Raw genomic sequence first — 12,918 nt, forward strand, 5'->3', positions numbered from 1 at the left:
TAGCAACAACAGCAGCAGCAGCATCCAGGAACAATAAAATAAAGTCTGGATGGCAAAGTCCTTTATTTTTTTTTTTTTAATTTATTTATATTTACTGATTTTTGGCTGTACCAGGTCCTCCTTGCTTTTTCTCATGGGTTTTCTCTAGTTGCTATGTGAGGGCTCCTCTTGCAGTGACTTCTCTTGTGGAGTTATGGAGCACAGGCTGTAGGCATGAGGGCTTCAGTAGTTGTAAACACATGGGCTTAGTTGCTCCGAAGCATGTGGAATCTTCCCAGTCCAGGGATTGAACCTGTGTCCCCTGCTTTGGCAAGATTTCTGTCCACTGTCCCTGCCACCAGGGAAGTCCATAAAGTCCTTTCTTGAAACATACACATTCCTTGACTTTTGGGTATGAAGATTTTCAAACTCACAAATGGTTGAATAGTTTGATGAATATCTGTATACCTCAAACCCATTTCCTGCAGTGCAAGGCAGATCTTAACCACTGGACCACCAGGGAAGCCCTCATTCCTTTTTATTAGTCAGCCATATTTCAATTGAACACATGGTTTCTTTCTTTGGCAATGCAGTGGAGCCATTAAACTTCTGACAGTGTGCTTCAGTGACCACTCTCAAAACTCTTTGCAATGCATGCATTGCATGCATTAGAGAAGTGAAAATCAAAACTACAGAGAGATGTCACCTCACACCAGTCAGAATAGCCAGCATCAAAAGTCTACAAACAATAAATGTTGGAGAGGGTGTGGAGAAAAGGGAATGCTTTTGCACTGTTGGTGGGAATGTAAATTGATACAGCCACTATGAAAGACAGTTCGGAGATTCCTTAAAAAACTAGGAATAAAACCACCATATGACCTGGCAATCCCACTCCTAGGCATATACCCTGAGGAAACCAAAATTGAAAAAGACACATGCATCCCATTGTTCACCGCAGCACTATTTACAATAGCTAGAATATGGAAGCAACCTGGATGTCCATTGACAGATGAATAGATAAAGAAGTTGTGGTACATATACACAATGGAATATTATTCAGTCATAAAAGGAAAGCCTTTGAGTCAGTCCTAATGAGGTGGATGAACCTAGAACCTATTATACAGAGTGAAGTAATTCAGATACAGAAAGATAAATATCGTATTCTAATGCATATATATAGAATCTAGAAAAATGGTACTGAAGAATTTATTTACAGGGCAGCAATGGAGAAACAGAACTAGAAACTAGACTTATGGACATGGGGAGAGGGGAGGAGGGGGTGAGATGTATGAAAAGAGTAACACAGAAACTTGCACTGCTGCTGCTGTTAAGTCGATTCAGTCATATCCAACTCTGTGCAATCCCATAGACAGCAGCCCACCAGGCTCCCCCATCTCTGGGATTCTCCAGGCAAGAACACTGGAGGGGGTTGCCATTTCCTTCTCCAATGCATGAAAGTGAAAAGTGAAAGTGAAGTCACTCAGTCATGTCCGACTCTTCGAGACCCCGTGGACTGCAGCCTACCAGGCTCCTCCGTCCATGGGATTTTCCAGGCAAGAGTACTGGAGTGGGGTGCCATTACCATAGGTAAAATAGATAGCCAACGGGAATTTGCTGTATGCCTCAGAAAACTCAAACAGGGGCTCTATATCAACCTACAGGGGCGAGATGGGGCGGGAGATGGGAGGGAGGTTCAAAAGGGAGAGGGTATATGTATACCTATGGCTGATTCATGTTAAGGTTTGACAGAAAACAACAAAATTCTGTAAAGCAATTATCCTTCAGTAAAAAATAAATAAATAAAAACACATGCGTGTGTGCTAAGTTACTTCAGTTGTGTCTGACTCTTTGCGACCCTATGGACTGTAGCCCACCAGGCTCCTCTGTCCATGGGACTCTCCAGGCAAGGATACTGGAGTGGATTACCATGCTTCTCCAGGGGATCTTCCCGACTCAGGGATGGAACCTGCATCTCATACATCTAACTGCATTGGCAGGCGGGTTCTTTACCACTAGTGCCACCTGGGAAGCCCATCTATAGTAATCTGAAATTATTCCTGAATATTTAAATGTCGTTATTCCAAAATGAGATATGATGTAAGTGTAAAAGAAGATACATTGTATTTTAACTTTTTGGTATGAAGATTTTCAAACTCACAAAAAGTTGAATAGTACAATGAATACTCGTTTATCTTCCACTTTAAATTCAACAATTATTAACTCTTTGCTGCATTTGGGCTTTCAAGCTGATTTTAGAAAAGGCAGAGGAACCAGAGATCAAATTGCCAACATTCGCTGGATCATGGAAAAAGCAAGAGAGTTCCAGAAAAACATCTATTTCTGTTTTATTGACTATGCCAAAGCCTTTGACTGTGTGGGTCACAATAAACTGTGGAAAATTCTGAAAAAGATGGGAATACCAGACCACCTGATCTGCCTCTTGAGAAATCTGTATGCAGGTCAGGAAGCAACAGTTAGAACTGGACATGGAACAACAGACTGGTTCCAAATAGGAAAAGGAGTACGTCAAGGCTGTATATTGTCACCCTGTTTGTTTAACTTATATGCAGAGTACATCATGAGAAACGCTGGACTGGAAGAAACACAAGCTGGAATCAAGATTGCTGGGAGAAATATCAATAACCTCAGATATGCAGATGACACCACCCTTATGGCAGAAAGTGAAGAGGAACTAAAAAGCCTTTTGATGAAGGTGAAAGTGGAGAGTGAAAAAGTTGGCTTAAAGCTCAACATTCAGAAAACGAAGATCATGGCATCTGGTCCCATCACTTCATGGGAAATAGATGGGGAAACAGTGGAAACAGTGTCAGACTTGATTTTTCTGGGCTCCAAAATCACTACAGATGGTGACTACAGCCATGAAATTAAAAGACACTTACTCCTTGGAAGGAAAGTTATGACCAACCTAGATAGCATATTCAAAAGCAGAGACATTACTTTGCCAACAAAGGTTCGTCTAGTCAAGGCTATGGTTTTTCCTGTGGTCATGTATGGATGTGAGAGTTGGACTGTGAAGAAGGCTGAGTGCTGAAGAATTGATGCTTTTGAACTGTGGTGTTGGAGAAGACTCTTGAGAGTCCCTTGGACTGCAAGGAGATCCAACCAGTCCATTCTGAAGGAGATCAGCCCTGGGATTTCTTTGGAAGGACTGATGCTAAAGCTGAAACTCCAGTACTTTGGCCACCTCATGCGAAGAGTTGACTCATTGGAAAAGACTCTGATGCTGGGAGGGATTGGGGGCAGGAGGAGAAGGGGACGACAGAGGATGAGATGGCTGGATGGCATGACTGGATGGACAGGAGTTTGAATGAACTCCAGGAGTTGGTGATGGACAGGGAGGCCTGGCGTGCTGCGATTCATGGGGTCGCAGAGTCGGACACGACTGACAGACTGATCTGATCTGATCTGTGGCTCAGCCGGTAAAGAATCTGCCTGCAATGAAGGAGACCTGGGTTCAATCTCCAGGTTGGGAAGATCCCCCGGGGAAGGGAAAGGCTACCCACTCCAGTATTCTGGCCTGGAGAATTCCACGGACTGTATAGTCCATGGTGTCGCAAAGAGTCAGACACCACTGAGTGATTTTCTCTTGCTGCATTTACTCCATCTATTTATCTACATTTATTTTAGGATTTTATTTACATTTATTCAGCAATTTGAAAGTTGCAGGGACTTCCCTGGTGGTCCAGCGGTTAAGACTCTGGGCTTCCACTGCAGGGGGCACCATAAACTACTTCAACATTTATCTCTTTAGAAAAGGGATGACTTAAAGTAGCTATTTTAAATAAAAGTAATAGTAATCTTCCAACACAGGGGGTCAACAAACTATGGCTTGCAGGCCAAATCCTGACTTTGTAAAGAAGGTTTTATTGGAACACAGCCATGCTCATCCATTTACATACTGTCTCTAACTGCTCTTGTGCTGCATCAGCAGAGTTGAGTAGTTGCCACGGAGACCATACAGCCAGAGTCTAAAATCTTTATCATTATTTGGCTCTCTACAGAAAAAGCTTGCCGACTCCAGCTCTAATAAATACAAGTGTGGAAATAGTTATGAAATCTTCACAAGCCAAAGGATTTGACTGTCATTCTTGCATGGCAAGTGTTTGGGTTCTTCCACTAGTGTTTGGTTTCGCAATGCCGTGAATGACTTTAGGTGTGTGTGAGTGGTTGCGGTGGGGAGGTTGGGGAGACAGGAGTGGGACTGAGAAAGAAAGCTAACGCCCACTGCACATGGCCCTGTGCTAGGTGCTTCACACAGCGTAACGTTTACTGCGATCCTCACAATACCACGAGGTAGAGACTATCATTCTAGCTTTTTGATAAGGAAACTGAAACTTAGAAGTTAGACAGTTTGAGCCAAGTCTTTCAGGTATTAAATAGAAAAAGCAAGAACCTAAACCTATCTCCAAAAAGATATAACAAGATCAGTTAGGATTCTGTAGGTAAAATTTTCAAACATTTTGTGGTCATGATTCATATATATCAGTGTATGAATGTCTATCCCTGGCTTCCAGTACAAAACCATGGTAAGATCCCTGTGAGAAAGCAACTAAGACCTTCCTTTAAAATATAGTGAGGACATTACACCAAAAAAAGTATTGTTAGGACATATATTAAGGACCAGAAACTTGGTATGATAAAATGAAAAGCATCAGAAAAGTCACCTCAAGTGTTTTAATCATTGAATTTCTAAAGTGGGGGTAATATTTATGCTGATTACTTTGAGGACAAGTAGATATTAAAAAATATTCAAAGTACAGAGCTCGTTATAAAAGTGTAAGGCATCATTAGTGTCTCTATCTAAGCATGCACTCCTCAAAACCAACTAGGCTATTTCATTCATTCTTACTTCTCAAATTTTAGTATTTCTAAGAACCATGGAGGGACTTCCTTGGTGGCCCAGTGGTTAAGAATCCACCTTGCACTGCAGGGGATGCGAGTTTGATCCCTGGTAGGGGAACTGCCACACCTGCCACAGAGCAACTAACCCCAAACCACAACTAGAGTCCAGGCACCCCAATGAAAGATACCATGTGCCACAACTAAGACCCAATGCAGCCAAATAAATACATTAAAAAAAAAAAAAATCATAGAGGTTATTAAGTTCAGATTTCCAGGCCCCACATCCAAGGAAGGATTTCTTCACACACCTGGGAGTCAAAATGATTCTGAATCTGGTGATCTGGAAGCCATACTTTGAAAATTACTGCTTTAAGGAAATAAGTGAAGTTTCATAAGATTTATTTAAATCAACCACTATTTTATTAAAAATGAGCTCTCTACATAACAATGAATGCTTAAATAATTCAAACAATGCTGAAACATATAAAGTACAATTAAATGTTCTTTTTTCACCACCTACTCTGCTCATCTCTCATCCAAAGATATGTTTCAATGATTAACTTTCCAGACTTGAATTTCTTTTTCTTTTTTTGGCTATTCAGCATGTGGACTTAGTCCCCTGACTAGGGATGAAACCCGTGCCCCTGCAGTGGAAGCATAGAGTCCTAACTCCTGGACCACCAGGGAATTCCCAAGACTTGGATTTTCTTTTTTAAGATTATTTTATTTATTTATTTTGTTGTCCTAGACTGTGTCTTCTTTTCCCTGTGCAGGCTCTCTAGCTGTGGTGCCTGGGCTTACTTGCCCTGTGGCAGGTGGGATCCCAATTTTCCCAACCAGGGATCCAACCAGTGTCCCCTGCACTGCAGGGTGGATTCTTAACCACTGGACTACCAGGGAAGTCCCAAGACATGACTTTTCTGCATATGCAAACACACATATTTGTTAAGAATAATGAACATCTGATGTTTCCATTTTTGTTTTGTTATTTAAACTAATGCTGAAACAAATAGCCCTATTCTCATGTCTTTGGGCATGAGTGACTGCCTCTTTAGAACAGATTCCTAAAAGTTGACACATGATGATAGCTTATTTATTTGTCTGATTTTTACCTTTTTTTTTTTTTTTTTTTGCTTGCATGTGTGGTGGTGAGAGACTTTCTGTGCCTAATATTCTGAGTGATTCGTCACTGGACTTTTTTTTTTATCAATATCCAACGTTCACAACAAAAAGATTTTTAGTTAGACCTGTTCTATCGCTGTCTCCGAAAATTCGGCTTACACGCTACAGAAGAGGTGAGTTCAAGGAAGCCAGCGGCAGAGGGTAGTCCCGGGAGCTCAGGCGCACCTGGGTCCTCCCCGCGTCTCCTAAGAGCCGGGGCTTCGGGCAGAGGTGCGCTCTGTGGCACTGAGGCCGAGGTCCAGACGCCGCCTCTTCTCAGTACCCCTTCCGCTTCACTCTCAGTTGGCTTCTCCAACTCCCGTCCTGTTCCACTTTCCTGAGTTCCGCAGCGCGCCGCTTCAGAGCAGCAGAACACAGCAAGGTGAGACTTCAGACCACTCGGCTGCAAAACCTGGCGGCTCCAGCGGTTTAAAAAAAAAAAATCTGCCTTTAATGCAGATTTGGATTCGACTTCTGAGTCAGAAGACCCCCTGCAGAAGGAAATGGCAACCCACGCCAGTATTCTTGCCTGGAGAATCCCCATTGACAGAGAAGCCTGGCGGGATACAGTCGCAAAAAATCGAACACAACTGAGCCGCCAGAGTCACCAGCACCGGCCCGCCTCTTCTTGTCCCGCCCCTTCCGCTGGACATTTGCTTCCGCTTCCGGTCTCGGTGTGACGGCGCACCGCCCCGCCGTGAAGAGCTTGGCATTGTGGGAATTCTTTCCTTTCTCGCTCCCCGGCCATCTTGGCGGCTGCTCTTGGTGAGTGGGCTCCTCCGGGCCGAGGTTTTGGCAGCGCGCGGTGCCCAGGGAGTTGCCGGTTTGGGACTTCAGATCGTAAACTTCCTGTCCTGTCCTCTGTGTTCTAGGTTGGGGGCGTCCCGCATCTAAGGCAGGAAGATGGTGGCCGCAAAGAAGACGGTGAGTGAAGCAGGCCAGGGCCGGAAGCCTATTTCACGTGGAGAGATGAGTCTTGGCCGGGGCGGGCAGTTTTGAGCTCTCTGGGCGGACAGCGTACCCGCTGGCCTTGGAGGCTTCCAGAAAGAACCCGAGAGACCTTCTCAGTGCTTTGGAACCCTTTTCTTCGGAGGTTTATTAAGGGGCTCCGGTTCCAGGAAGCAGGATCCAGTGTTTTTTGTTTTTGGCCGAGGCTTGCGAGATCTTAGTTCCCTTTCTAGGGATGGAACCCGTGCTCCCTGCTTGGAAGCGGGGGAGACTTAACCACTGGACCACCAGGGAAGTCCCTGGATCCAGTTTTGAGTGGTTACAAACAAGGCCTTCAATCAAGTTCGTATTAAATGTTTTCTTTGTAGAAAAAGTCACTGGAGTCGATCAACTCTAGGCTCCAGCTGGTTATGAAAAGTGGAAAGTACGTGCTGGGGTACAAACAGACTCTGAAAATGATCAGACAAGGCAAAGCGAAACTGGTCATTCTCGCCAACAACTGCCCAGCCTTGAGGTAATTGAAAGAACCCGAGGGTGTGTGTCTTCCACTGTAAGTTCGTCCTGAGCAAATATCCAGGAGTGTGAGCTTGCAATCTGGGTAGCGTGAACTGGGTGTCAGGTAGAATTTGTATTACAGGGGCACATTTGCAGGATAATTTAAGGGTTTCTGTTGTGTTTGGCTCTTGATTTTTCTCCCCTTCATAGTCTCTCCTCCTATGTGGTTCTCCTTGGGAGAAATGTGTGACAGAAACCAAAGAAGGGCAAAGTTTGAGGGTAGTGCAGAACCGTAAGTTGCTTTTCCTTATGTCCTGCCTTTTTTTGCTTGTTCTTTTTACTTTGAGGTGTTTTTAAAGGACTTCGTTTTATGAATTACTTATAGCATAGAGAAGCTAAGATCAGAAGAGTTCACGCTGGCCTGTGGATCTGCACGCTTCCAATTCACCCAGTTTTTGCCTGATTCACTGTTTTGAAACTGATCTTACGAGGTGGTGTACATAAGTTCAAGTTGGACCATGCAGAGTATCAGCCATGTTTTCAGTCCTGTGCTTGTTGATTTTCTACCCTAATGCATAAACTCACAGCATTTCATACAGGGTGTCTGTACCTAATGGGCAAAGCCTGGAGAGCTCTCTTGCATCTCATCTCAAAACTTTGGTCTTACTTCACAGAATTCACACTTACCTATTAGAGCAGTGGCTTTCGGCATGAATGTACATTCAGTCGCAAGTGATTTGGTTTAAATGCAAGTCAGATTTAATGGATCTGGATTGGGGCCTGATGCATTTTTAACAAGCTCCTTGATGGCTCTCTACCTACTTGGTGGTCACAAAAAACGTTAACTTTGGGCAAGTGCAAGCCTATGGCATGCCTGTTTTTATTTTATTGGATTTAGCTTTTCTTCACTTAATTAGTTCTCTTTGTTTTTAATACAAATTGAAGGTTTGTGGAAACTTGCATTGTATAAGTCTGTAGGTGCTGACTTTTTCTTTGTTGTTAAGATTTGTCATCTTTGATATTACTGCTACAATTCCCTGAAGGTTCAGGTGATGGTTGGTTTTTTGTTGTTGTTGTTTTTTTTTTTTTTTTTTCCTTCTTCTTTTTTTGCAATAAAATATTTATGTATGTACGTTGGGGGGTTTTTTAGACATGATGCTGTTGAACACTTAGAGGCTACATATAGGGTAAACAACTTTTATATGCACTTGGAAATTAACAAATCCCTGTGGCTAGCTTTATTGCAGTATTTGATTTATTGCAGTGGTCTGGAAGGAATTTGCAGTACCTGAGGTATACCTGTTCTATTACTCTCCATCTAGGACTCAGAGCACCAGAGGGTGATGATATAAATGGCTGAGACATTGTCATGGGAATTCTGTAAAGTGTCTGGCAGATAGTAAATGCTAAGCAAATGATGATTTTATTCTGTACCCTCTTTTTCCATGAGCACAAATATGTACTGTAGAGGATCCAAAGGATGTTTGGTGTTGGATAATGAATATGATATTTTTAAGAATAATAAATGGCTTACTATTTGAAGGCCTTACCAACATTGGAACTAATGAGAGCAGTAACGTTTAATCTGTGTCAGTTGGTATGGTTTATTTGCCTTTTTTTGTTTTTATTCCCAAAGGAAATCTGAAATAGAGTATTACGCCATGTTGGCCAAAACTGGTGTCCATCACTACAGTGGCAATAATATTGAATTGGGCACAGCATGTGGAAAATACTACAGAGTATGCACACTGGCTATCATTGATCCAGGTATGCTTTTTCAGTCATAAAAGAAGTCTTTTTTTCTTTATGATGTAATAACAAGGATTTCTTACTATACAAATGTCTTTGGTCCCTAAGTTCAGTCTGAGAATTTGTATATAGCAAGGGATATCCTGCAGGCTTATGTCATGGAGAGTTAGTAGTGAATGTCAGTACATAATTATCTTTGTCATAAATGAAATTCTTTTTACTTTGAGATGATGGATTTAATTTCATACCGCACCTAAGAAATTATGTCTTAGGGCTTTGGTAAAAGGTGAAATTATAAAGGGGGAGAATAATCAGGTGAAACAGTAGAAGAAAGGAATCCTTACTGGCTGCCTGAGAATAGATGGGTAAAATTAGGTTGAGGGGGAGAAAAGGGCCTACAAATACACGTCATGTTTTGAACTTAAGAAATTCTAATTCATGAAGCTACTGCGAATATTCTCGCTGTTCTGATTTTGTAATAATCAGGGCAGGCTAAACATTCGCTATATTAAGACCATGCATGTGTCCCCAGACCTAGTTCTCTGCCTAGGTCTGGCTTTATAAATGCTGGTGATAAACCAAGTCTGATTTACATGACACGTCTTGTGTGGGAAATGTCTGTTGACTCTAGGTGTCTGATCAACCTTGAGAAATGGTAGCACAGCTAGTGTGATAACTTTTGAAGATAACCATTGCTAGTTTGATGATTACCAGTTGCCACTAAATAAGTTGTAAAAATTATTGTGTTTTATTTTTTAGGTGATTCTGATATTATTAGAAGCATGCCAGAACAGACTGGTGAAAAGTAAATCATGTACAATTTTTCTTTAATAAAACTGGCCAGAGCTTGTTTTAAAAACACTGTACTCATTGCAGTTATTTATTTATTTGTTTTCATTTCTTCTTGTCCCAGTATATTTGCCTGAAGCTAGATTAGTGAGGATGGGGCATCAAGATGCAGTGGCAAAACTTGTGGGTTAAGAGCCAGATATCCCAGTTTCACTTGCCCTGTTTTTGTAAAGGGAGTGCACTGAGTTCCTTTCCAGTACTAGATTTTTAAAGCTCAGTTTTCATAATTTCAGTCCCAGGATATTGCTGTCATTTTTTAAAATGTTTATTCGGCTGCATTGGGTCTTGGCGGTGGTTACGCACAGACTTAATTGCGGCGTGTTGGATCTTAGTTCCATGACCAGGGATCAAACCTGTGTCCTTGCATTGCAAGGCAGATTCCTCACCACTGGATCACTAGAGAAGTCTCTGGTATTGTTGTCATTTTGTTGAGTATGTCAGAGGCAACAAGGGTCAATTCCCAGAATCTAACCAGAACTGCAGTTTTACAGTCCACCTTAAATCCACTGAATCTGAGTAGCAAAGAGGATTAAGTGAAATATGTTCCTTCCACCTCCAGATTTTCATAGGGTGAGAGAAGTTCTATTGAACTTTAATGAAGCAAGGTCTTACTTAAGGGTTTGTAGTAGTACAGTTCAGTTCAGTTGCTTAGTCGTATCCAACTCTTTGCGACCCCATGGACTGCAGCACACCAGTCTTCCCTGTCCATCTCCAGCTCCCGGAGCTTACTCAAACTCAGGCCAATCAAGTTGGTGACGGCATCCAACCATCTTATCCTCTCTCATCCCCTTCTCCTACCTTCAGTCTTTCCCAGCATCGGGGTCTTTTCCAATGAGTCAATTCTTCACATCAGGTGGCCAAAGTATTGGAGTTTCAGCATCAGTCCTTCCAATGAATATTCAGGCCTGACTTCCTTTAGGATTGACTGGTTTGATCTCCTTGCAGTCCAAGGGACTCTCGAGTCTTCTCCAGCACCACAGTTCAAAAGCATCAATTCTTCGGCGCTCAGCTTTCTTCACAGTCCAAACTCTTACATCCATACATGAATACTGGAAAAACCATAGCCTTGACTAGACGGACCTTTGTTGGCAAAGTACTGTCTCAGCTTTTTCATATACTGTCAAGGTTGTTCATAGCTTTTCTTCCAAGGATCAAGTGTCTTAATTTTCATGACTGCAGTCACCATCTGCAATAATTTTAGAGTTCAAGAGAATAAAAGTCTGTCACTGGGAAGCCTTTGTAGAAAAAAATGTACTTGGGACAACTGCAGAATATTGTCAGATCTTCAGTGTTTCACAGTTTCACAAAGTGTGTTTTATATATTTTCAGTCCTAAAAGATGATTGGGGGGATACCACATACTACATCTCTGAAGTATGTCCTGTGTAACCCTTTTCTCACATCTAATAATACCTTTTGAAACACTGAAAGGAATTAGGGGGAAATTGTGACTCAGGTTTTTATTGAGTTGAATATTGCTGGTAGGGTATACCCAGGATATGTTGTGTTGGGTTCTAAGTTTGTAGAAGTGTTAGAAATGTTTTTTGGACTTTAGAGCCAGTCAACTTGTGAAGGCAGTTTTTGATGGTAGAGGAATGAGACACAGGAGGTGTGAATGCCTTCAATACACTATCCAAAAAGTCGAGTATTTGCTGAACTTAAATTCAGCATATTGGTATCTTAGTCTTATCTCTTTGTGACCCCGGGCTTCGCTGTCCATGGAATTCTCCAGGCAAGAATACTGCAGTGGGTAGCTGTTCCTTCCAGGGATCTTCCTGACCCAGGGATCAAACTCAGGTCTCCCACATTGCAAGTGTCTGAGCCAACCAGGGAAGCCCCCTGGCAGGTAGGTTTATTTTGGGGCTCTGTATTCTGTCCCATTGCAGTATCAGTTGTTACTTCTTTTTCATTTCTTCCTTTGTTTTTATTATTTTTGTTTTTGGTTACACTGGATCTTTGTCGCCGGGCACTGGCTTTGTCTAGTTGCAAGAGAGCAAGGGCTACTGTAGTTGCGGTTTGTGGCCTTCTCATTGTGGCGACTTCTGTTGCGAAGCACAGGCGCTAGGCCCATTGGCTTCAGCAGTTGGGGCACACGGGCATAGTTGATCTGGCTTGTGCTGTCTCCCCTGTCCAAGGATCGAACTCATATCCCCTGCATTGACAGGTGGATTCTTACCCATTGTACCAGCAGGGAAGTCCTCTTCCTCTTGTTGACTTGGGTTTTCTCTTTTTTTTTTTTTTTTGGTGAGCATGACTAGAGATTTGTCCATGTTTACCTTTCAAGAGCTTCCCAGGTGGCACAGTGGTAAAGAAGCTCCCCACAGTGCGAGAGACCTGGGTTGGGAGGATCCGCTGGAGAAGCGAATGATAACCCACTCTAGTACTCTTGCCTGGGAAATCCCATGGACAGGGGAGTCTGGCTGAAAAGTTAGTCCATGAAACCACAGAGTTGGATGCGACTGAGCACCCTTTCAATAAGTCAGCTCTTGGCTTTATGGATTTTTTCAGTTTTTTTTTTTAATCTTATTTGTCTCCTCTCTGATCTTCATTATTTTTTTCCTTCTCCTGTCTTTAGATTTTGTTCTTTTTCGAATTCTTTTACGTGATAGGTAAGATTGAGATTTTTCTTATTTTTTTGAGGAAGGCCTGTATCACTATGTACTTACCTCTAACAACTGCCTTTGCTATATTCCATAAATTTTGGATGGGTGTGTTTTCATTGTCATTTGTCTCAAGGTATTTTTTAGTTTCTTCTTTGATTTTATCTTTGACTCATTGGCATGTTGTTTTAGTCTCCGTGTAACCATTTTTTTTCTCATTTCTTCTTTTGTTGTTGATTTCTAGTTTCATGTCATTATGGTCAGAAAAAATACTG

General features: G+C 42.2%; 1 protein-coding gene and 1 non-coding gene across 2 annotated transcripts; both read left to right on the forward strand.

Annotated features, from left to right (window-relative positions):
* The first annotated feature begins 6,730 nt into the window (after window positions 1-6,730).
* RPL30 (ribosomal protein L30) lies at window positions 6,731-10,054 on the forward strand. Its single transcript, NM_001034434.2, has 5 exons — window positions 6,731-6,768; window positions 6,876-6,927; window positions 7,320-7,465; window positions 9,083-9,213; window positions 9,955-10,054. The coding sequence occupies exons 2-5, from the start codon at window positions 6,907-6,909 to the stop codon at window positions 10,002-10,004; spliced, it is 348 nt and encodes a 115-aa protein (NP_001029606.1). The 5' UTR covers window positions 6,731-6,768; window positions 6,876-6,906; the 3' UTR covers window positions 10,005-10,054.
* LOC112449665 (small nucleolar RNA SNORA72) lies at window positions 9,643-9,774 on the forward strand. The gene has a single exon (XR_003038261.1). It is a non-coding gene; the product is annotated as a small nucleolar RNA SNORA72 (small nucleolar RNA).
* Window positions 10,055-12,918: the final 2,864 nt, after the last annotated feature.

The sequence above is a fragment of the Bos taurus genome, chromosome 14 (assembly GCF_002263795.3).
Source record: "Bos taurus isolate L1 Dominette 01449 registration number 42190680 breed Hereford chromosome 14, ARS-UCD2.0, whole genome shotgun sequence".
Taxonomy (NCBI): domain Eukaryota; kingdom Metazoa; phylum Chordata; class Mammalia; order Artiodactyla; family Bovidae; genus Bos; species Bos taurus.

What these genes read in the sequence shown, in the direction of transcription:
- RPL30 (NM_001034434.2), top strand. Translation starts at nt 6,907, where the DNA reads ATGGTGGCCGCAAAGAAGACG. An exon ending in AACAACTGCCCAGCCTTGAG is followed by an intron (nt 7,466 to 9,082) that starts GTAATTGAAAGA and finishes TTATTCCCAAAG; the next exon opens with GAAATCTGAAATAGAGTATT. An exon ending in ACTGGCTATCATTGATCCAG is followed by an intron (nt 9,214 to 9,954) that starts GTATGCTTTTTC and finishes TTTATTTTTTAG; the next exon opens with GTGATTCTGATATTATTAGA.